Source organism: Salmo trutta, chromosome 28, assembly GCF_901001165.1.
Source record: "Salmo trutta chromosome 28, fSalTru1.1, whole genome shotgun sequence".
NCBI classification, from domain to species: Eukaryota; Metazoa; Chordata; class Actinopteri; order Salmoniformes; family Salmonidae; genus Salmo; species Salmo trutta.
Genome location: NC_042984.1, coordinates 35713466 through 35738606, shown reverse-complemented (window position 1 = coordinate 35738606; position 25141 = coordinate 35713466). Strand labels below are relative to the sequence as shown.

At 42.6% G+C, this 25141-nt stretch overlaps 2 protein-coding genes across 8 annotated transcripts; one reads left to right on the top strand and one right to left on the bottom strand.

The window, feature by feature from the left end:
- Positions 1-255: 255 nt before the first annotated feature.
- Positions 256-25104, top strand: LOC115166111 (coiled-coil domain-containing protein 114-like). Its single transcript, XM_029719807.1, has 14 exons — positions 256-1068; positions 11728-11807; positions 12727-12916; positions 13604-13726; positions 13824-13937; positions 14034-14101; positions 14246-14433; positions 14753-14899; positions 21246-21328; positions 22315-22483; positions 23231-23394; positions 23661-23764; positions 24238-24325; positions 24550-25104. Exons 3-14 carry the CDS (start codon positions 12842-12844, stop codon positions 24649-24651), a joined length of 1425 nt encoding a protein of 474 aa, XP_029575667.1. The 5' UTR covers positions 256-1068; positions 11728-11807; positions 12727-12841; the 3' UTR covers positions 24652-25104.
- On the bottom strand, positions 15401-20062 carry LOC115166114 (uncharacterized). 7 transcript variants are annotated; one of them, XM_029719816.1, is made up of 11 exons: positions 19814-20062; positions 19648-19695; positions 19093-19191; positions 18601-18735; positions 18385-18521; positions 18155-18291; positions 17976-18069; positions 17499-17837; positions 17228-17411; positions 16868-16987; positions 15401-16646 (listed from the first exon to the last, which is right to left on the bottom strand). In XM_029719816.1, exons 3-8 carry the CDS (start codon positions 19184-19186, stop codon positions 17787-17789), a joined length of 648 nt encoding a protein of 215 aa, XP_029575676.1. In that variant the 5' UTR covers positions 19187-19191; positions 19648-19695; positions 19814-20062; the 3' UTR covers positions 15401-16646; positions 16868-16987; positions 17228-17411; positions 17499-17786. The 7 variants fall into 7 exon arrangements, 5 of the variants coding, with proteins under 5 accessions (XP_029575676.1, XP_029575675.1, XP_029575674.1 ...); XM_029719815.1 differs by having other exon boundaries at positions 19648-20062; XM_029719814.1 differs by lacking the exon at positions 19648-19695.
- Positions 25105-25141: the final 37 nt, after the last annotated feature.

Here is a 25141-nt window from a genome sequence, read left to right as displayed (position 1 = left end):
CCCTCAGTAGCCTCAGGCAATATTGGTTTGTTTTCATTCATGGTCTGTATGCTTCTCATGTTTTGTTTATCTGCAGTCTTCATTATTAAACTCACCTGCTTCCTGGGCTCCCGGCGCATACGTGACAGAATACTGCCTCACAAATTTTGGAAGCAGCAGAAGATAAAGACATCTCCCAGACAGTCGGTGAACAGGGACAGCTACTCCGTCAACAGTTGGCTCAACGGGGTGCGGCTATGGATGAGGTCCTCTGCGTCCTCCACTGCCTCGACACCACCCGAGAGGATTCACCTAAAACTAGCGGAGGGCCTTGTACCTCGAGTCGTCCCGGTGAGCCAGCCCCCCAGCCTACCCAGCAGTCTGCTCAGGGAGGTGATGCCCGACTGTCCCTCCTGGACAAGTAGGATAGGACTCCATCCAAATGCCTTGGCTTCCTACTCCAGTGCTCCCTCTATTTCACCCATCAGACAGGAGCCCCACCACCGAGAGGTCCAAGGTTGCCACGGTCACTTCCCTACTGACCGGGCGGGCGGTGGAGTGGGCTACAGCCGTCTAGGGGAGAGGAAGAGTTCCCACGAGAGGTTCATGGCTCTGTTCCCGGCGGTCTTCAACCATCCAGCAGAGGGAGGTGAGTGACTATTCCAACTCCGGCAGGGTGCACAGACAGCTGAGGAGTACCTCACCTTCCGGACCATGGCAGCCTCCATCGGATGGAACGAACCGGCGCTCTGAACCCTATTCCATAGAGGACTGCGAAGGAGGTCAAGATGGAGTTGGCGTGCCTGGATGACAACCTTTCGCGATGGCCATCCATCTGGACAACCTCCTTCAGGAGTGCCGGCACCTTCCTCACCCCTTGCCCTCCTCATTTGGCCATCCTGAGGCAGAGCCTGAACCCATGGAGTTAGGGGTCACACACGTCTTCGCGGCAGAGCGGCATCACCAGAGACAGCTGGGGCTGTGTCCCTATTGCGGCCAGGAGGGCACCAACTCCAGCGGTGTCTGGTGCATCCCAAACCGAGGTCCACTAGGGCAGAGGGACGGCCCCGTGATCATCCGTCTCCCAGGGTAGGTGTGAGTATTTACATCAATGGGCAACTATATCGGGACTCTAGAGTAACTCCCTGGCTATTTTAAGCCAATGTTCAAATCTGAGTTTGTGTGTTGTAGTGTATAATGACAACTTCAACTATAACCAATACATGCGCTATTGATCTTCACTTGCCAAGGAAAGGGTTGCATATTGCTCAGGTTAATGTATGTAGCCTTCCTCACAAAATACATTAGGTTTTTAACTTGGTCAACATAAATAATATTCATATTTTAGCTTTGACTGAAACGCATTTGGATGAATCTCTAAAGGATGGGCAAATTAACTTTCATGGATATAGTCTACTTAGAAGAGATAGGAATGGTGGGTTGTAACACTGTACATTCAGAATCATATACCTTTTAAGAGGAGGGTCGACCTTAATGTATGTCAAATAGAGGCACTATGGGCTCAAGTACATCTGCCTCACCAGGCACCCATATTGGTAGGATGTGTGTAGGCCACCAAGCTCTAAGGTGTCCTATCTAGATGACTTATGCACTGGGTTTGACAAGGCTACAGTAACGGATGTATTTATCTTGGGTGATTTCAATATAAATTGGAAGCATCATAATTAAAATATAACTAAATTAATGAGATATGCAGAGAGCTGTGGTTTGAAACAAATGGTTAATGATGCTACTAGATCATCAAGTAAGTTAGGTCACTGTTCAGACACGTGTATTGATCTGATCTTCTGTAATATACCATTGCAATGCTTAAAAGCCAGATCAATGCCAGTGGGCTGGACAGACCATAATATTGTGACCATAACCATGAACACCAAGGTTCCAAAGAAACCTCCAAGATTGTGGTCAAGAGAAATGTTAACACTTAATCAGGAGTATTTCAAAATTATTTGGCTGCTGTACCCTGGGAGCTGATTTATCTAGAGGATGATGTAAATCACATTACATTATGTTTCATTGATTTGCTCACCGAGGTAATGCACCATCCTGCCCCAGTAAGAAAGAGTAGTCTGGTTGAGGATGAAAATCATTGTCTGGGCACCAGGATGCCTGAAGACCTGCTTTCCCTTCCCTTGTGGTTCCACGTCGGTTGAGAGTCCTGAGAGCGCCCTCCAGCCCATCATTCCACCCTCCCGTATTGTTGGCCCCGTGTTTTGGGACGTAGATGTGGACATCCGCCAGGCTCTGGAGAGGGAACCAGCGCCTGCTACCTGCCCTCCTAAGCACATCTACATCCCCACGGTGAGGGATCGGCTGTTGACCTGGGCACACACATCCCTTGCCTCTGGACACCCAGGTATCACCCCCAGCAATCAATCCATCTCCGTGAAGTACTGGTGGCCCAACTTGGTACAGGACGTCGCCCGCAACGTCAATTCATGTTCTGTATGTGCCCAAACAAAATCTCCCTGGCACACTCCACCAGGGAAAGTCTTTCCCCTTCCCGTGCCTCAGCAACCTTGGTCCCATCTATCCATAGACTTCGTTACTAATCTCCCTCCGTCTGATGGTTTCAGAGCTATTATGGTTGTTGTGGACAGATTCTCTAAATCCTGCTGTTTTATCCCTCTCTGGTCTCCCTAGCGCTCTCCAGGTCGCTAAGGCACTGTTCCAGCAGGTCTTCTGACACGATGGCCTTCCAGAGGACATCGTCTCCAACCGTGGCCCCCAATTCACATTGTGTGTATGGAAAGCCTTCATGGAGCAGCTGAGGGCCACAGCCAGCCTCACTTCCAGGTACCGTCCTCAGTCCAACGGGCAGGTGGAGAGGACTAACCAGGAGCTGGAAGATTCCTTAGAAGGACCGGCAGGGGGAGTGGGCCCGGTTCCTTTCCTAGGCAGAGTACGCCCACAACTCACTTCGTCACTCCTCCACCGGGCTGACTCCTTTCCAGTGCATCCTGGCCCCGAGGACCCTGAGCCAGATCAAGGCCCCTGCGGTGGATGAGTGGTTTCGGCTGTCACGCCTACTCCTGCTACCCCTCTCAGGCGCCCAACGTCACCGGTCTACTAACCACCGGCCCTATCAATCTTCGTTACGCACACCATTGTTTATCATATATGCATAGTCACTTTAACTATACATTCATGTACATACTACCTCAATTGGCCCGACCAACCAGTGCTCCCGCACATTGGCTAACCGGGCTATCTGCATTGTGTTCTGCCACCCACCAACCCCTCTTTTACACTACTGCTACTCTCTGTCCATCATATATGCGTAGTCACTTTAACCATATGTACATACTACCTCAATCAGCCTGACTAACCAGTGTCTGTATGTAGCCTTGCTACTTTTATAGCCTCACTACTGTATATAGCCTCGCTACTGTTATTTTTCACTGTCTTTTTACTGTTTTTATTTCTTTAATTACCTTTTTTGCACTATTGGTTAGAGCCTGTAAGTAAGCATTTCACTGTAAGGTCTACACCTGTTGTAGTCGGCGCACGTGACCAATAAACTTTGATTTGATTTTCAACATGTCTCTGATTAGTCTGTTATACCAACATGTTTCAAGCAGACCACCATAGTCCCTGTGCCCAAGAACGCAAAGGCAACCTGCCTAAATGACTACAGACCCGTAGCACTCATGTTTGTAGCCATGAAGTGCTTTGAAAGGTTGTTAATGGCTCACATCACACCATTATCCCAGAAACCCTAGACCCACTCCAATTTGCATACCGCCCAAACAGATCCACAGATGATGCAATCTCTATTGCACTCCACATTGCCCTTTCCCACCTGGACAAAAGGAACACATATGCGAATGCTATTCATTGACTACAGCTCAGCGTTCAACACCATATTACCCTCAAAGCTCATCGCTAAGGATCCTGGGACTAAACACCTCCCTCTGCAACTGGACTTCATGACGGGCCACCCCCAGGTGGTGAGGGTAGGTAGCAACACATCTGCCACGCTGATCCTCAACACTGGAGCTCCCCAGGGGTGCGTGCTCAGTCCCCTCCTGTACTCCCTGTTCACCCACGACTGCATGGCCAGGCACGACTCCAACACCATCAAGTTTGCAGACAACACAACAGTGGTAGGCCTGATCAACGACGAGACAGTCTATAGGGAGGAAGTCGAGACTTGGCCGGGTGGTGCCAGAATAACAACCTGTCCCTCAACGTAACCAAGACTAAAGAGATTATTGTGGACTACAGGAAAAGGAGGACCGACCACGCCCCCATTCTCATCGACGGGGCTGTAGTGGAGCAGGTTGAGAGCTTCAAGTTCCTTGGTGTCCACATCAACAACAAACTAGAATGGTCCAAACACACCAAGACAGTCGTGAAGAGGGCACGACAAAGCCTTATTTCCCCTCAGGAAACGAAAAAGATTTGGCACGGGTCCTGAGATCCTCAAAAGGTTCTACAGCTGCAACATCGAGAGCATCCTGACTGGTTGCATCACTGCCTGGTACGACAACTGCTCGGCCTCTGACCGCAAGGCACTACAGAGGGTAGTGCGTACGGCCCAGTACATCACCGTGGCTAAGGTGCCTGCCATCCATGACCTCTACACCAGGCGGTGTCAGAGGAAGACCCTAAAAATTGTCAAAGACCCCAGCCACCCCAGTCATAGACTTTTCTCTCTATTACCGCATGGCAAGTGGTACCGGAGTGCCAAGTCTAGGACAAAAAGGCTTCTCAAAAGTTTTTACCCCCAAGCCATAAGACTCCTGAACAGGTAATCAAATGGCTACCCGGACTATTTGCATTGTGTCCCCCCCAACCCCTCTTTTTATGCTGCTGCTACTCTCTGTTTATCATATATGCATAGTCACTTTAACTATACATTCATATACATACTACCTCAATTGGGCCGACCAACCAGTGCTCCCGCACAGTGGCTAACCGGGCTATCTGCATTGTGTCCCACCCACCACCCGCCAACCCCTCTTTTACGCTACTGCTACTCTCTGTTCATCATATATGCATAGTCACTTTAACCATATCTAAATGTACATACTACCTCAATCAGCCTGACTAACCTGTGTCTGTATGTAGCCTCACTACTTTTATAGCCTCGCTACTGTATATAGCCTGTCTTTTTACTGTTTTATTTCTTTACCTACCAATTGTTCACCTAATACCTTTTTTGCACTATTGGCTAGAGCCTGTAAGTAAGCGTTTCACTGTATGGTCTACACCTGTTGTATTCAGTGCACGTGACAAATAAACTTTGATTTGATTTGACTTCATCATCACCTTGATTACCTACCTTTTATTTAGCCCTCAGTCATAAGGTCTGCATTGTATGAGACACTGACTGCAGATTGGGTTCCCAGTGGGATGGACTAATAAATGGTGATCTTTGATCATCACTATTATAGTTAAAATGATCAAGTATTAATTTCCTGTGCTAAGTATGAAGATCCCTCCTGAGCTCCATGCGATCTTAGCGGGTGTAGGGATAAACATGAGGCCTTTCTCCAGAAGTTACTGTTCTGCCGCTGTAAGCCTAAAAGTAACTGCTAGGTTAAGGAGATTGGTGTGTTGGGGAGTGACACTAGTACTGTCTTCCCCTCTTAATAGTTTAATTGGTCTAGCCAGTAGTTCAAAATCTTCACAGCTGCATCTGGTCTCCAATGCACTGAATCGTAATGCGCTGTGTGGAATCTGAGCTCAGTTCCGTAAAAATGTCTGGATATGTTCAGTTGGTTCAGTTCCTCCTGCAATTCCCATGGACGCTCATCCGAAAAGTGTATGAGTGTGCATGAGAAACTTTAGCTGCTCTATTCAGTAGCTGTTGTAACTGTTTGACTGCAGTAGTGTACTCCTGATTCAGACCATTAACAAGAACCACTGATAGAATAACCTGTGTGTTCAGCTGTGGCTCCAGCTTGCCTATCACTCCTGAAATATGTCTGAAAGTTGCTCCAGGGAAACTATCTGTATGCTAGTGTCAGTGAAACTAGGAATGCGAGCAAGGTTGGAATCCCCAATAAAAACCACAGGTTTTGTAATCTCAACACTCCCAATTAATTTTTCTTTCAGTACTAGATTGACATTGGGTAGAGAAGTTAGCGTTAGCCACCTAGTAACGTTAGCTAGGTGGCTAACACTAGCTAGGGGTTAAGGTTAGGGTAAGGAGTTAAATTAAAGGGTTAGGGGAAGGGTTGGTGACCGCTAACAGCTCAGCAACTCGGCGGAAGCGGATATTATGTTTGAATCAGATGGCATGCCGAGTGGAGATGCGCGTGAGAGGAATTGCAAAAGGAAATAAGAGAAGTAAAGTGGTAGTGGAATCTAGTAAATGAAAGCCTAGTTATGATAATTTTTTGGTTGGAGTAAGGGTTTTGGATCAATGTTATCTGGGAGATCTGATTGAAGTCTATAAAAATTGGCGTATGAGAGCAACAAGAAGTGTGCTAATCAAATTTTTTTTGTGTATCTATGAAAAAGAAGGAGCGTGCTCTGCACCTCAAGATATCAGATTGTAATGTATTGTGTGGTGTGTGGATCTTCGAAGCAGGGCGCCTATCAACGGTATCTCTGGGGTGGCGCCAGAAGTAAAAGCAAATTATATACAGTGGGGGAAAAAAGTATTTGATCCCCTGCTGATTTTGTACGTTTGCCCACTGACAAAGAAAGGATCAGTCTATAATTTTAATGGTAGGTTTATTTGAACAGTGAGAGACAGAATAACAACAAAAATATCCAGAAAAACGCATGTTAGAAATGTTAGAAATTCATTTGCATTTTAATGAGGGAAATAAGTATTTGACCCCCTCTCAATCAGAAAGATTTCTGGCTCCCAGGCGTCTTTTATACAGGTAACGAGCTGAGATTAGGAGCACACTCTTAAAGGGAGCGCTCCTAACCGCAGCTTGTTACCTGTAAAAAAGACACCTGTCCACAGAAGCAATCAATCAGATTCCAAACTCTCCACCATGGCCAAGACCAAAGAGCTCTCCAAGGATGTCAGGGACAAGATTGTAGACCTACACAAGGCTGGAATGGGCTACAAGACCATCGCCAAGCAGCTTGGTGAGAAGGTGACAACAGTTGGTGCGATTATTCGCAAATGGAAGAAACACAAAAGAACTGTCAATCTCTCTCGGCCTGGGGCTCCATACGAGATCTCACCTCGTGGAGTTGCAATGATCATGAGAACGGTGAGGAATCAGCCCAGAACTACACGGGAGGATCTTGTCAATGATCTCAAGGCAGCTGGGACCATAGTCACCAAGAAAACAATTGGTAACACACTACGCCGTGAAGGACTGAAATCCTGCAGCGCCCGCAAGGTCCCCTTGCTTAAGCATACATATACATGCCCGTCTGAAGTTTGCCAATGAACATCTGAATGACTCAGAGGACAACTGGTGAAAGTGTTGTGGTCAGATGGACAACTTCACAGGACAACTTCACCACATCAATGTGACGATGGACGGGGCCATGTACGTCAAATCTTGGGTGAGAACCTCCTTCCCTCAGCCAGGGCATTGAAAATGGGTCGTGGATGGGTATTCCAGCATGACAATGACCCAAAACACACGGCCAAGGCAACAAAGGAGTGGCTCAAGAAGAAGCACATTAAGATCCTGGAGTGGCCTAGCCAGTCTCCAGACCTTAATCCCATAGAAAATCTGTAGAGGGAGCTGAAGGTTCGAGTTGCCAAACGTCAGCCTCGAAACCTTAATGACTTGGAGAAGATCTGCAAAGAGGAGTGGGACAAAATCCCTCCTGAGATGTGCACAAACCTGGTGGCCAACTACAAGAAACATCTGACCTCTGTGATTGCCAACAAGGGTTTTGCCACCAAGTACTAAGTCATGTTTTGCAGAGGGGTCAAATACTTATTTCCCTCATTAAAATGCAAATCATTTTATAACATTTTTGACATGCGTTTTTCTGGAATTTTTTGTTGTTTTTCTGTCTCTCACTGTTCAAATAAACCTACTATTAAAATTATAGACTGATCATTTCTTTGTAAGTGGGCAAATGTACAAAATCAGCAGGGGATCAAATTCTTTTTCCCCCCACTGTATATAAAGAATTGGATGAAGTGGTTGGTGCGCACAGACTGACCAGCATGGTGGATGGAGTGAAGCCCACTCCATCCATTCTATTGTTTTTTTTATGAAGAGTCTCTCCCTTCTCACGTGTATTTGGGTTTTATGATATTTGGTCATGTGTCAAGTGTATCTACACGGGGGGGGGGGGGGGGGGGGGGACGACGACATGCACCCAAATTTCTGAAGGGTGAAGGAGACAGAGGTGATAAGAATATGGACTGTCCAGCATGTCTCCTATGCGGAGGCAGTGAGAAGAGTAGAAGAAAGGAGTGAACTTGAAGAAATAATGATAGTAGGTGTAGAGACACCTGATAATGTTCCTTGTCAACAGAGGGATCCTGACATGTTGCATGTCAAGTAGATGGACTTTGTAGCGTTTATTGCACTGGTTGTCAACGGCACAGTGCAAACAGAGAGGAAATCTGAGAAAAAAGGGCATTATGAGCGTGGATGAGCAAGTCTTCCCGCAATGGAATAGTTTTTTTATCAACACCCCTTAACAATAGGTGTAGTCTGCCATAAAACCTTAAAGAAGAAGAGGTAGGGGACGGGTTAGCTAACATGCTAAGTAGGTGCAAAGTAGCTACAAAAGTAGTAAGTAGTTGCAAAGTTGCTAATTAGCTAAAATGCTAAGGTTGTCCATGATGAGATTCAAACACGCAACCTTTGGGTTGCTAGACATTCGTGTTATACGCCCATCCATCTTTCGTTTTTGCCTTAAGTAACCTTCTGTCATATGTAACCATACCAAATGTAACATATCATACTAATTTGAGTGTCCCAGATTTACATTTACTATGTTATGTCTAGTCTATGAGACCAGGCTGGTGTTGCGTGCTCACTGCTCAAGTAGCCTAGCTTCATTAACGTTTAGTGGGTCATTGACCATAAATCTATATCTAATAAATGTATATCAAGCATCATACATTGTTAGCCATGTAGGCTCTGACATTGGGGGAACATGTACTGTCACTCTCTTTGCACATCAATTCACTGGTTGTCAGTTGGGGTGTGCTGGAGCGTGCACGCACACACACACACACACACACACACACACACACACACACACACTCACACACACACACACACACACACACACACACACACAGTGGTGTAAAGTACTTTAGTAAACATAGTTGAAAGTACTACTTAAGTACTATTTTTGGGTGTCTGTACTTTACTTTAGTATTTATATTTTTGACAACTTTTACTTCACTACATTCCTAAAGAAAATTATGTACTTTTTACTCCATTTTCCCTAACACCCAAAAGTACTCGTTACATTTTGAATGCTTAGCAGGGCAAGAAAATAGCCTAATTCATACACTTATCAAGAGAACATCCCTTCTGCCCCTGATCTGGCAGACTCACTAAACACATGCTTAATTTATAAATTATGCCTGAGTGTTGGAGCATGCCCCTGGACAAATGTAAATTAAAAAAAAAAATATATATATATATATCATGGCTTGCTTTTTATAAAGAATGTGAAATGATTTATACTTTTACTTTTGATACTTAAGTATGATTTAGTATTTTACTGGGTGACTCACTTTTACTTGAGTCATTTTCTATTAAGGTATCTTTACTTTTACTCAAGTATGACAATTGGGTACTTTTTCCACCAGCGCACGCACGCACGCACGCACGCACGCACGCACGCACGCACGCACGCACGCACGCACGCACGCACGCACGCACACACACACACACACACACACACACACACACACACACACACACACACACACACACACACACACACACACACACACACACACACACACACACACACACACACACACACACACACACACACACACACACACACACACACACACACACACACACACATTACAGAGGTTGTCTAATACAATACAGCTGTAGCATAACTATCCATAGGCCAGGCCTAATGTCTGTTTTGGCCTACACAGACAAACATCAAAGGTGCCAAAGGTGCTTGACAGACAAGCGTAGAGGTTGAACAACTCTGACACCCAGTGGCAGTCACTGAAATTGCAAAACAAATAAGTGGGTCTCACAGTGCCTTCTATAAAATATCCTTGCTTCAAGATCCTTCATATACACTGAGTGTACAAAACATTAAGAACACGGGCTCTTTCCACGACAGACTGACCTATGATCCCTAGGTCAAAGCTATGATCCCTGATGTCACTTGTTAAATCCACTTCATTCAATGTGGATGAAGTGGAGAATACAGGTTAAAGAAGGATTTTTAAGCCTTGAGACATAGGTTGTATGTGTGCCATTCAGATGGTGATGAATGGGCAAGACGAAATCTTTAAGTGCCTTTGGACGGGGTATGGTAGTACGTGCCAGGCGCAACGGGTTGTGTCAAGAACTGCAACGCTGCTGGGTTTTTCACGCTTTAACAGTTTCCCGTGTGTATCAAGAATGCTCCACCAACCAAAGGACATCCACCCAACTCGATCCTGTCAACTGTGGGAATCATTGGAGTCAACATGGGCCAATATCACTGTGGAACACTTTCGACACCTTGTAGATGCCATGCTCCCAATGACTTGAGGCTGGTCTGAGGGCAAAAGAAGGTGCAACTCAATATTTGGAAGGTGTTCTTCGTGTTTTGTACACTGTGTACACATACTGTCATTGGTCTATGACCCATTGTTTGTTTGTCAATATCATGGCTGCATACATTATTTACAAACTCACATCTAAACCACCTAAAACGAACGATACAAATCTAGAAATTGAACGTAACTTATCAGTATTGCAACATTGTAACTAGCCAACTAGCTACATATTTTGTCAATAGATATTTTGCTACGTGTGTCGCGTGCTCACTTATCAAGTAGCCAAGCGTCGTCAACCGTTACAATCGGTCATTGACATTGGAGAGAAAGCCAGCTAGCCAGTCATAGGCAAATGTGTTGCATATTATTTTCTCAAATATCTACAAACTACAAGGCTAGGACCAAGTACAGGTTGTCAAAAAGGAAGCTTCAAGATCCTGATAACAGTAAGAAAGTCACACATTTTTGTTAGCCAACGTTAATGTAAGTTAACCAGTGTTCGCTGCAGCCAGCCAGCCAAATGAGGCAGTTTGCAAATAACGTTGATTGTAATTATGGCCGTTGGACAATATGCCTTATATTAGTGGTCATTGGCCAAAGGCTGTTCCTTCATATTTCTTCTGATCTAGCTAAATATGTATATATACATTTTGTAACTAAATGCATATCAGGTAAGCATATATCAATTAGTGATGTTAGGCATAGCTAACTTTAGCAGGGGTCCACCCTGTTCCTTCAGCCTTATGGCCCTATGTTCCCTCAGCTCTATGTTCCCTGGGCCCAATGTTCCCTCAACCTATGTTCCCTCAACCTATGTTCCCTCACCCCAATGTTTCCTCACACCAATGTTTCCTCACCTCAATGTTCCCTCACCCCTATGTTCCCTCAGCCCTATGTTCCCCCAGCCATAGGGCCCAGGGAACAAAGGGTTGAGGGAACATAGGGCCCAGGGAACTGAGGGAACATAGAGCCCAGGGAACAAAGGGCTGAGGGAACATAGGGCCCATGGAACATAGTGCTGAGGGAACATAGACGTGGTCCCCTTTATCATATCACATGATGTAATCTGAATTTCTCTCCTCCAGAACAATCACCACCATGCGTCGCAGAAGATCAGCTTGTAGTGTCAACTCTGACAGCAGTGAGATCGATATTGATCTCTTAGGTATGCGTTTTCACAGTTCACCTCCCTACAAGCACTCAATAGCATCTGTTGCATGACTAAGACATGTCCTTTTATCTGATATCCTACCCATTTTTATCCCATAAAACATTAGGCTACACTTACCAGTTTTCAAAGTTGTGTGTTGCAGCTGAGACAGAGTTGAGCAAACTCCAGAGACAGTTTCGCATCATGGAAGGAGACAGGCAGGCGTACAGCGTAGAATCAAAGGATCTCATTCGCAGACAGCTGTGAGGATATTTTCGTCTTAAAGACTGAAAACATTGAAGATTACTTATTAAGATTCAGTGTACCTCTAAAGTTGTCTTTTGCTATGTTTACCTGGACATTGAAACTATAGTGTACGCCCATGACAACTTATTGTGGGACATGTGAACTCCGTTCTGCCACCTCTGGTCACTTTTGTTTTGTTCTCTATTGCTAGAGGGGGACATCAGAGAGCGCCATAAGACCAGCTCCTTGAATGGCCTACTCCTTGAAGTTTGCAGTTGTCTGAAAAAACATTATTTGCTCAAAATAATACTATTTTATCCTTATGTGTGTGTTCATTACTGTATTTATACGTGGGATATTGTTTTTCTCACCTAGCTTTCTTAAGATGAACACACTAACTGTAAGTCACTCTGGATAAGAGCGTCTGCTAAATGACTAAAATGTAAATGCAAAATGTATTAAAAAGGAGTTTAGTTGGAGAAATGTGCCCAGCCCAGCCACTGTCAATTGAACTGGCCTAATTGCTAACAAAAGGTTTTTAAAACAGTATGATTAAGTGTAGTACAGTGTTCCTCCATATCAAGGCTAAAAACAATATGTCTCTAGTAAGAGCACTAAGTCCAGTATGACACAAGCACATGGCTTCTTCCTTTGACACTGAAACGATGCATGTCTGTTACCCAATCAGGAGGGAGATCCAAAGGCTCCATGGTGAACGCGAGGAACTTCTCCGTAGCCTGTGTGTCTCAGAGAGTCAATTTCGATGCCGGGATGACGCAGACGCCACGCAAAATCTGAGCAGCATGCTGGTGTACCGCGACAGGGTGGTGGAGCAGCTCGACTCTGAACAAGGGAAAATGGCTTATCTCAGACAGGAGGTGTTTGTATTGACGATTGCTTTGTTACAAACATCATAGATGTGAATTGCCCAGATAATCAGGAATTCATGATAGTTTAACCTAATCCTACCCATGCTAGAAACTGACTTTACCCCCAAACCTGCAGGTGTAGCAGATGGGAATCTGGGAAACTCATTCATCAGCCTGAAGTGTCTCCCCTTGCCCTGTTGAAGGCTTTTTTCAATAGCGCGATAGGTTGGAACTTTTTAGGAGGGCGGTCACGTGTTTGGGAGGTTGTGAGTTTGAGAGCTGAATCAGAGGAGAAGCAGTACTCACTAAGCAAGAAGCGTGACATCCTTTACAATGGTGCTGTGACCCGGATCTGCAGCTGCACTCAGCTCAACCGCTGGGATTGCTGTGGAGTGAGTTTGGAGCAGATGAGGACCTGTGAAACTCATTCCTCAGCCTGCAGTGTCGCCCCTAGCTCTGTTGAATAAGGCCTTTTTTTCAATAGCGCAGTTCCTAAATTTGAGTCTTGGTATAAGCTGAATCAGGTAGAAGCGCTAAGCAAACAGCATGAAGTCCTTTATACAGGCCTATATCTTTTTCTAATTCATTTTATTTTAATCAGCTCCAATTGACAATTCTTGCTCAAATACCTAGTGATATTCCTTAGGTAACCAGATTTATTCGCTTATCTGCTTTTATCTGCTTCTTCTGTGGTAGATTTTGACTTGGGAGAGTAAGCTGGCTGGCCAGAGGAGAGGGAGCACCACATGCCACAGTCAGAAGTCGGAGGCAAACCAGACACAGAAGAACAGCCTCATCCTGGAGAACAAACTGGACAGGGTTAGCAGTAGCCTGAGTGTCAGTCTGTTTCTGCGCTCTTGCCAACTCATTATGGAATTGTCATGGTGTTGACATGCCACCCATATTTTTGCACCAGGGTCGTGTTCGCTTCAACAAGCTTTTGGCCAAGAACGGGCAGCTGAGAGAGGAGCTGAAGATCTTGCACGTGGAGAGGAAGCAGTTCCTCCACCTCTACTGCAGGATGGAGAGGGTAGGGCTCACAGCACCATAGAAATCAAATTACTAGAATGGGTAATGAATTGGGATTCACCCAACTCACTGAGCAATGTTCCTGTTTGTCATTCAGGAGCTGCAGGAGATTCGCAAGGACATCCGAGACATGATGGCTCAGTCCACTGCTGCTTTTGAGGCCAGGTAATATATACAGCTTTTTTGTGTTGATATGTTTTTGAGTAGAAAAAGGTTATTTGGTTTGCATTATAGAAAACAGACTAAAACAGGGAGACTACCTGAACTTTTTTTTTACGATGGTGTGCCCTCATGAATATGACCCTTCAGAGTGGAGGCTCGGTGCAAACGGATGCTGCTGAAGGAGAAAAAGGTGAAGGACCTGACCCAGTATGGCACGGAGGTGAGCGAGCTGCAGCGGGTCATCTCCCACGACCACCGCCTAAAGACCTTCATGAGCATCAAGGGCAACGAGTCCAGCAGCCAGGAGGAGGGCGAGGACCTGAGCCGCAGACAGGGTCATAGATGAGATACTTATTATAAGCCTTGTTATAAGACATTATAAAGGCTTATACATGCTTATGACAAGTGACAGAGCATTATACCTGTATGCTTTAATTCACACAATGACAACAATTACAAAATTACAAATTACTAAATCAAATACACAGCGCCATGGCTTTTCAGCAGACCGATTATTTTATTTAATAGCCGAATGCAACGCCGAATAAGCAATAGTTGAGTAGTTCTGATTTGGGGCGCTGAGTTGATGGTGTACTGCTTTATGTAAGTCTGACTTATATCTGTCTGATTCTGACCTCTAACTTCTGTCTTTAGTTGAGGAGAGGCAGCGCAGGAAACTGGGACTGGACACTCAGGGAGGGACTTTTGGGACTCTCGATTCCTTGCAGGAGACCTTCCACAAGATCCACTGTGTCACAGGGGAGGAGGACCTGCACAAGCTGGTGGGGACCTTCATTCAGAGTGAGTCACAAAGCCATGTCTCCTCAGCAAAGGGTTACCTCTTAACTTCAAAATAATCGCATTTACTACTTTATTATGGAAATATGATAAGGAAATATGCCGTCCTCATATCTTAGGCCCTCAAGAGTATGCTCCTTAACTCTCAAACTACACAGCAAAAAGTCCAGTGTTGAATTAACTCCCACAGAGTTGATTTCAACACTTTTTGAGGGTTTATATAGGTCCACACTCTCCAGAGTTAAATTAACACTTTCAAAATAGTTAAACATTTAACACTCTGCCAGAGTTCCTTCTTTAACTCGCAAAACAGAGTTAAAGTAACACTGCTCCGAGTTAATTTTTATTAACTATTTGGGTAGTGTTAATTTCACTCCCTAAAGTGTCAATTATCTACACTGAAAAAATGTTAAAATGAATTGTTAATTTATTCAATATTATTTAATTAAATATATACTTATAATAATAATAATAATAATAATAATAATGAATCACAATAAACAATCATTGTCAAAAACATTTATTTGTGCCTTCTCCCTTGCAGTCAGTTGAATTAAAACATTGAATGAAGGTATAATGTACATACTTTCATCTGAAACATTGTATGAGCTTTGAATATCAAACGGTTTATGAAATTTAAGCTCAGACATTTTTAGTAGACATCTTTCCACACTTCGTAATACTCTGAATGCATGATGATGGTCATCAAAATTCTCTGTAAATAGCTTGTTTGTCAAAAAAAAAAAAAAAGATCTTCAACCAAAAGTACATCACTTATTTGACAAAAGACTGGCATGTCTTCTTCCATTGCACTGCAAATAACTAGTCCAGCTTTATATTCTACACCATCAACTTTAACCCAACTAGTTGAGAAAACATCTTTTGACAAGATCGTTTCAAGCATTTCATTGTTGACGACATTCTCATCTCTGAAGAGAAAAGATTTAATTGGCCCATACTCATTTTGTTTGAGGTTGAAGGTTTCCCAGTGATAAGCAATGGCCATCTGATGCTTTTTAGCAATTTGGTTATGTTTTTGAAATTTTTAAAACAATCTTTAAACAGCTTGTGTTTGGCCTCAAACCTCATACACCACGTATATAATAAGGGGCCAATTTTCCTTATAGAAGATGGGTAATGGATCATAAAATGATGCTTAGGTATCAAGTTTCTATGTGGATACAAGTGCTTAAATAGTTTGTGGTGGTCAACAATCAAATGCTTTAAATATATTGTCATACCTAGAGTGAGAGAAGGTGAAAAAACTATGTTCATTATTTGAAGTAACAACAGTAACAAATTCCAGTTTTTGTTTCCTGCAGGAATAATGTCAAACAGTGGGATGTTTTTCACAAGACAATGTCTGAATAGAATTCAAACCAATGCCATTGCCAAAACTCTCCAAAATAATATTTGTAGGAAGATTTTTTCATTCTAAAAATCCATAATCAAAACAATAAATCCTGGAAAGCAAGTCCTGTTCTGACATAGTGTTGCGTGAGATATCCAAAAAGCAATTTGATCTCATACTGAACCACACCCTCAAGAAGATCATGCATGATATCAAATGAATAGTTATTACAAACATGGAAATACTTCAATGAATTAAACGGTTTGCCTTAAATGGGATGAGACGCTTATCCATTGGGATGTAGAAGCTCTCAATCTTGCTCTTCTGACGCCCAACAGCGAGGAGGTACGGCTGCCGATCCTGCTGGTTGCGGAGATGCTCCTCCAAACTGCAGCATGACTAGGGTTGAGATCAGAAAACTGAAAATTAGACAAGAATAATGTGCAGCCAGAGAAAACTACATTATAGAAGTGATTATTCAAACAGCTTTCATTGGCTAGTGCAAGATGGGAATGAAGACTTAATTACAATTCCATCCACTTTTTAACAACCCTCATTTACATATGTGGCTAAGAAGGTGACGTGACAAATTATTATAATCACGTTAATAATATAATTACCTTATGAAAGACAACAAGTCTCAACTGCATCACATGCACTAATTTTTGGAGACTTCAGTCCCCCTGGAGGTGGTGGAAGGAGATGTAACAGCAACAGGGAAGCCATTTCTTGGTCGTAGGCTGAGGACAAAGAGTCACAAGAATTAACTGAAAACTCTTCAAATGTAATACTTTTAAAGTTTGAATGAGAACAGGGAGGCATTATGAGAACGTTTTAAACAGTCATCCATCTATTAGTCACATTTATCCCAAAAATCAGATCAACGTTCAGAGATACACAGAATAAACAAATGAAATATTATTGCAGTTATAATTTAACTGCAATTATAGCAAATTTATTAAAATAAAATAAAAACTCACTTGTTGGCTCATCAAGATCACTTCCTGGGGGACTTTCTGCTGACTGCACCAAGCGACGCAACTCTGGTGTTGAGGTGAGCCGCTTAGCCTCTTTTATGACATTTGGCTTGAAGAACAAATCCCATTTCTGAAGAAGCCTGGAGGATGTGGCACCATCAAATAGGAGAGGGAAGTCTTGGTTCACCTTTAAGAAAGAAGATATTCATCTACTACTACTTCAGGAAATACTTTCAAATTTCAAGCCATTCTAAACATCTCATCCCAAACTTACCAATCCTTTTGTATCCAGGAATCTTGGGAAGCTGGAGAGGATATCAACACTTCTGCCTGGGTCATTAACGAGCTTCTGACGGTGCTGAAAGGTCTCTCTCATCTTCTGGAAAAATCAGGGAATTGTCTGTGGTATGGTTGAGCAAAGACATGGCCTCTTGGCAAGCATCACCATCAAGCTGCCTTTCAACATTAACAGTCCTTTGGAAATTTGGGCCCCCTGGAGAAAAGTCAATTGGGCTATTTGGTAGCAGTGCAGATCCTCTACGAATCTTCCTCTGGACTGTTTTCAGACGCCAGAAATGTATCCTGTGCTGCTTGCAGCATCATAGAAGTGTTCCTGAAATGGAAAAAAAGAAAATAAATGCGTTGTCATACCAGGCTCATGAGAAATCTCACGGAATTCAAATATCAATGTCATCCACAGTTTTGTGTCACAACATGACATGAAAGAGTTAACAATAATAATGCCTATTACATAGCCCTTCTTGGAGTATGGATCCTTGAGGGAAGGGAACAACATCACTATCCCACGCGCATAATCTTCTCTCATTGCTTTAGTGGGGCGGTGGCTGAGAGGAGATATTAAATTAGTACATTTATGCAATGGCCATGCAGTTATCTGGTACAAATAAAAACAATGTGAAACAAACATACCCATGATTGTCAATCATGTAAGCCACCAGGATGTTAACCATTTTTCTTCTTGCAGCATCTGTTAGGGTTTCTGTTGTTTGGTACTCCTGTAGTACTTCTTCACCCCCAGACTTGCCTCTTAGCACAGCTTCAATCAACTAATACAAAACAAAAACATTACAATACAAAACATGGTGATAAATAGCTTTTCTAGAGACTCAGAGTGAAAAAATGTGAAAGCATTAAGAAACCTGTTCAGCAGACACAGCATCATGTGTATCCTCAATTCTTTGTCTCTTGCTAGGGACATCATCTAGGATTATAGTTGATGCACTTGAGCTGAAGCTTGAGTCAGACGTCTCAGAAGCCAAGGAGAAATCAGAGAATTCTAAAGGAATAGAAAAAATGCAAATAATTATATTATGTAAGGTGTAAAGTTATTTATTATACCTGCCTTGATATCTCACCCTGATCTGAGAATAGTGTCAGCACCACATTGCCTTGTCCAACGAGGTCGCTGAATATTTCTGCATCAACTTCTGTCCCTGTTGCATCCTTGTATATAACTTTTGCATCAGGTGGCAGGCAAAATCTCTCGATGACTGGAAAAGATAGTAAGGTCAAACTGAATGTGCCTTTGAAGTCAGCACTGTTTCTTGCCTCACAGCCAATAACTCTTCACGTTGAATACACACTGTATAACCCTTAAATAGACCTAGAGCATTTTCCCTCACATAACCCATTCCCTCTTAAGTCCAAATTGATGATTGGCTTTTTTTCGTGACTGTTTTGGTGTATATTAATACTTTACACTCTATGAAGCACACATTACAGAACTGAAAATGATTAGCAATTTAACCCCATTTACCGTATAAAAGAGTCTGATAAAGGCATGTAAAGAAAATCAGAATCGACAACATTAAGGAGCTTGCACAACGAGTTTTTAAAGCCATGCTAACCGTTTTCATGGAATTGCATAAAGTCAAACCGTCCTTCATCCTCATCCAGCTTCACATATTTCTGCTGTTGGCTGTACTTCACCTGGACCAGCATTTTGACTGAGACATGCAAGGAAGTTTGACAAAGTAAATAAACATTTAAAGGAAGAACGATAAAGATTAAAGCTAAGTCGACAGTGTTACACCATTTTTGGTGACCCATCAGATTCTGTGACCTGCACTGTTGGAAAAAGTATTAATTTTCAGAAAATCGCGCTGTGACTGAGATATTAAAATGCTGCTTATGCATTGACTCATCAGTATTTAATGAAGCACTTAAATGTTTAATAAACGTTTAATATCAGTCACAGCCCGATTTTCTGCTAATTTTGTACTTTAGCTTTAACTTAGTAATTTCAGTACAATTAACTGGTGAAGGGGGGGGAAAAGACGTTAGCTCCTGCCTCAAACAAGATTTTATACAGTAAAAAAACATAACGCTTTGTTTTTCCTTTCAATAAATCATCATTGATAAAGTTGGAGACGGTTTAAGTAACAAACTGTTAGCTAGCTTACCATACACTTCTAGCTAGCTAATCACCAGGACAAATTTGCTGCTCAGACCTGGCAACAAACACGGTTTTGTTAGGCATATATTCTCTGTAGATGTTTCATTGTTCATACTGAAATTCTCAGCATCAATTTATAATTGTTTCAGTAAGTTTGAGTTAATTGCACTTACCGTGTAGTACTGCATGGGAGGGAGAAAATGGCGCCGACTTGTCTCCTCTGTCTCCAACCGACGAAGTGAAATGCATGGGCGGAGCTTAATTACATCTCTGCGGAGTTGGGTTAACACTGACCGGATCAACTCTGTCAAATAACTCCAACACTGAACACCATTTAAATCAGAATGTGTTAAAATTACACTCTGGGAGTGAAAATCAACTCGGAAATGTTTAACCCTGAAATTTCAACACTCCAATTTTTGCTGTGTACCAACATATTTTACATACATGGATTATTACCTAGAACATTTAAGAAGAAACTATTGGAAAAAGCAACAATCGTAGCAAAATATCACCTTAATTATTTTAAAACATCATTAGACATGTAAATAATGTTATCTGAAGTAAAACAATAAAAATAACCAGTAAAAGTATAGTTAATTAGCATAATCTGTCAAATTAAGATATACATTTTTCCCTTCTATAATGTGCAGCATTTTTCAAAAGTATAATCCACATTAGTAATAAAAAGCAAATTTACAACCATTTGATTGTAGTATCATTTCGTTTTTTATAATTTTGAAGTAAATATTAACGTTGCCATATTTTTGTGGTAAAAACCAACATTTGAAATAGCCTATACTTAATGTTATTGACAAAAAGTGAATGATCCGGAGAGATGGCTTAGTTTTCTTTATTTACTTACCCCACAGCCAACAGTAGCATTGCTGCTTGTGTAACAATGGGAGTGGTAGGGCCTATGGCAGAATGCTTCAAAAAGCAAGCCAAACCCTCAAATTCACTTCCAACCAAATGTTATAGCAACCAAAATACCATAACAAGTTGCAAATATAGAATATTGGAGGGTATTATATGAATGCTGGTATTTATATAACATTTTCCAGGAGTGTATTGTATGAATTCTGGTATTTCTATAACATTTTCCATATCATCAAATTGTTCGTAGAATACACACCAATACGCGGCAGGTAGCCTAGCGGTTAAGAGCGTTGGGCTAGTAACCGAAAGTTCTCTGGTTCGAATCCCTGCAGCCAACTAGGTGGGAAATCTGCCGACGTGCCCTTGAGCAAGGCACTTTTATGAGCTGTTTTGACTGCAACTAAGCATATAACTAATTTAGATTTTGTACACGGTTATACCTAGTAGTTATAACCATAGGCGAGTACATAAGGTACATGTGATCTGTTTATCCGGTCAAGATCGCTCCACCCTCTGGGGATATGTATGACTTGATATTATGAACAAGTTGATTGACAAATTTGAAGAATTTAATGAACCACCTTTAGGGTATGATAAAAAAATATATATCCCAGTCGGTAGTTTGAGGGTTAAACAAGGTCTGTGTTGACACAAGAGGCCATCTAAGATCTATTCTGTTATATTTGTAACTGGGATAAATATATTTTGTGTTTCTGCATCCTACAGTTGAAGACAAGAACTTTGCTTTGCTAAACTTTGTTAACGAACAGAACAACGAAGCCGAGACCTTGAAGGACGAAATCAACCAGGTCTGTATGAAATTGAAACTACATGCATGTTTACCTTTGAAATAAGTAATTTCTTTGGATGTTGTGCTTTAATGCGGCAGCGTAGCCTAGTGGTTAGAGTGTTGGACTAGTAACCGAAAGGTTGCAAGTTTGAATCCCCGAGATGACAAGGTACAAATCTGTCATTCTGCCCCTGAACAAGGCAGTTAACCCACTGTTCCTAGGCTGCCATTGAAAATAAGAATTTGTTCTTAACTGACTTGCCTAGTTAAATAAAGGTAAAATAAAAATGCACACAGTAAACTACAGGGCACCTTCCTTTCTATTTGGACACTTTGTTAAATGTAGCCAACTAATTGGAGGAGTGTGTGCGTGTGTGTATTATTGTGCATTCATGTGTCCATTAGGTGCCTCTTCTACTTTTGTGTTCAACCTGATCTCAGAGCATTTCATATTATTCTGTATGTACATCCGAGACATTTTAGTATATGCTACGTTTCGTATGGTATGTATTAATTTGTGAATGTCCGTCACCCATTTTGTATATGTTATGAATTACAATTTGTACAATATGTTACGAATTAGCAAAACGTACAATATCTTACAAATTTGCAAAACGTATGATATGTTACAAATTCTAGCTAGGTGGGTAACGTTAGCTAGCTGGCTAGGGGTTAAGTTTAGGAGTTAGGTTAAAGGGTTAAGCTTAGGGTTAGGTTGAAGGGTTAAGGTTAGCTAAAAGGGTTAGGGGAAGGGTTAGCTAACATGCTAAGTAGTTGAAAAGTTGCTAAGATTGTCCGTGATGAGATTGTCAGTTATGTGCTTACCCATCCACCCCGACCAACCACCCTAGTTTCGTTTTTGCCTTAAGTAACTACTTGTCTTATGTAACCATACCAAACGTAAAATATCATACCAATTTGAGTGTCCCAGATTTACATTTACTATGTTACATCTAGTCTATGAGACCAGGCAGTTGTGTTTTGGTGGGTGTGTGTGTGCCACAGATCCGCTGTGAGATGGAGGTGTTTTCCAGAGAGGAGCGCAGGCAGCATGAGGAGCGCAGGGCCGTGCTTCTGGGGGTCAGTGTGCAGCAGCAGGCCACAGAGCAGCAGGTGGGGGGCTACCAGCAACGCATCACCTCAGTGGGAAAGATCCTCAACCAGCTCAAGACAGGTATGGATGGGAAAGAATGGTTTGTTTTGTTTCAGCCCAGAATTATCTACATCTGTCATCGTCATGTGTGTAGGTGGCAGGGAAGTCAGGAGCAGGAGAAACCAACTTGGTATAACTGGAGTAGTTTAATAAAGAAATAAAAACAAACTCCAAAACCAACATACATAAATAAAATAACATGGGTAAAATTAACCCATCACACACCAATACAAAATACACGAGCACATAACAAACAATCTCTGACAAGGACATGAGGGTAAACAGAGGGTTAAATACACAACATGTAATGAATGGGATTGGAACCAGGTGTGTAGGAAGACAAGACAAAACCAATGGAAAATGAAAAATTGATCAATGATGGCTAGAAGACCGGTGACGTCGAACTCCGAGCACCACCCGAACAAGGAGGGGCATCGACTTCGGGAGAAGTCGTGACAACATCTTACGACTATGACTTCCCTTCCTGTGGAGGCCTTAATAAGCTACTTACTATGACTTTTTGTACTTATACTACTATAACTAATACAACTATTACTACTAATTTACTATTTCCTTCAAATTCAACTAAATCAAGGGTGTGTTAGTTGAATCAGGTGTGTTAGTGCTGGGCTGTAACAAAATGTGCTCCTCCTGGTGGTCTTGTCTCTCATTGCAGTGAAGAGACTCACCGAGTGACAGTTTCTTTCTGCTTCTTTAGACAACCAGATTGAGAACCCTAAATTCTTCTTGTGTGTTTCCATGCACCAGGAATAGACAGTGTGTGCCACAACATAGACTGTGACCGGTCAGTGATCGAAGACAAGTTAGGCTCCTCGACCGGGATCCGGGACAGCACCATCATGACTTACCTGGGATTGGTGGAGCGCAGGACCAACGAGCTGCTGACTTTGCAGTCTTTCCTCAGCTCCAAGGTCATTTCAATATCACAAGGTTATTTAAAATGCATCCATCCCTCCTTCATTACTTCTCTGGAGTAAAAATGGATCCGATAGGACTGGATCGATGAAAGCTATTGTAATGTAGTGGAAACCTACTACTACTACTATCAAATTGTGTCAGATCAGGGATAGGCTACATCAGTGGAGGGAGGGTGGAAGTATGGATTTTAGAAGTGAACAGAGCCTCAGTGAAGTGTTGCCCTTGAACCATTTTATGTTGTTCTCTGTCTCCGCTCCAGGACCTTGATAAAGATTACAATCCTAGAATGGTTGCCAGGCACATCCTAGGGCAAAGTCCACCACTGCCTAGGCAAAACAAAACAGTTGAGCCTCCCACTTCTGGGTATGTGTGTGTGTGTGTGTGTGTGTGTGTGTTCAATATAGAAGCTGCTATATCTAATGCCGGGAAGGGATGCCAATGAACAGTCAATGAGACAGCGGCAAGTTTGTTTGCAATCCTGTAACAATAACCTATAAAAAACATGTGGTTCTGTTTCTGAAATATATCCCCGACGATGCAGTTATATCCACTTTGCAGCTCATGTTTTTTTTGTTTTACCTGTGCTGCAGCTTAGAGAAACTTTTTAACCAACCCAACTGTATTCACAACCTTGCCGGAGGACAAACTAGGGTGCTATTCCAGGGCATAGTGTCCTATTTTAAGAGCCTATTTTAGGAGTAGGACCTACATTTTCAGCTTTTCTCACGTCCATAAGGAAATAGTAAGTGAAAGCAATACTTGGAAGTGTGTTAACCATAGAAATATAACTTATAGTTTAACTTTATGGTGGTAATGTAAGACTACTACTATTTTAGGGATGACAACGACCCAGAGGAGTCCCTGCTAAAAGACCAGTTGAAGCCCCTCTCCAAGGACGAGCTGCTCCCGCTGGTAATGACAAGGGTGAGGCCTTCCCTTCAATCAACATGGACCACCACAACCATATAGCCGGAGATGGCCTACCTGACTCTAGTTTAACCCTCAATTGGTAGCAAAATAGTGTCCACAATTAGAAATATCATCCATACCTGATCATTGTTATTGTAATACTATGGGTTGATAGCATTCTGAATTTCCTACCGCACACATAACAAAATACTGTCTCATTGGGTTGTTTTCTGCCACAGATGCAGAGGAAGGCAAAGATCGTCCGACCAGAGGTCCGAAAATCAGCCTCCAAACTCAGCGTTGTGGCCAGCAGAATCCACCATGGCTCCCTAAGACTCTGAACTCATCATCCCTTTATGAATATTGATTGGACACACAAACGGAAATAGTTTATTGACCTCATCCCTGGTAGATAGACAGACCTCATCCTTGTTACCTTGCCCTAGTCCCTGGTAGTCTGACCTCTTCCCTGGTAGTCTGACCTCATCCCTGGTAGTCTGACCTCGTCCCTGGTAGTCTGACCTCGTCCCTGGTAGTCTGACCTCGTCCCTGGTAGTTTGACCTCGTCCCTGGTAGCTGCAGACTGGGGGACCGCAGGAGGCCCACTTTTGTGGAAAGCAGTATCACAGCCCTGCTTTCATGAGCCATTCATAATCTGTTACTTTTATAATGCTTCGTTAGTTGCAAAATTGAGTTAAAATGAATTGAAGTATTCATTATTTGTTGATCAAATAAAATATTGTGTGGTGTAAGCGTTTAAAGATGTATAATAAAATAAATAATTTTAATCAGAATAAATGTCAGCCTCTGAATTTTCTTTTTACAATGGCA

Excerpts from the sequence above, each read along its gene's own strand:
- LOC115166111 (XM_029719807.1), top strand. The coding sequence starts at position 12,842 with ATGCTGGTGTACCGCGACAGGGTGGTGGAGCAGCTCGACTCTGAACAA. Across the intron at positions 22,484-23,230 it reads CCTCAACCAGCTCAAGACAG|GAATAGACAGTGTGTGCCAC; the intron begins GTATGGATGGGA and ends TCCATGCACCAG. Across the intron at positions 23,395-23,660 it reads AGTCTTTCCTCAGCTCCAAG|GACCTTGATAAAGATTACAA; the intron begins GTCATTTCAATA and ends TCTCCGCTCCAG.
- LOC115166114 (XM_029719813.1), bottom strand. The coding sequence starts at position 19,294 with ATGGGTCACCAAAAATGGTGTAACACTGTCGACTTAGCTTTAATCTTT. Across the intron at positions 18,522-18,600 it reads GACACTATTCTCAGATCAGG|AATTCTCTGATTTCTCCTTG; the intron begins GTGAGATATCAA and ends CTATTCCTTTAG. Across the intron at positions 17,838-17,975 it reads CATACTCCAAGAAGGGCTAT|GAACACTTCTATGATGCTGC; the intron begins GTAATAGGCATT and ends TTTCCATTTCAG.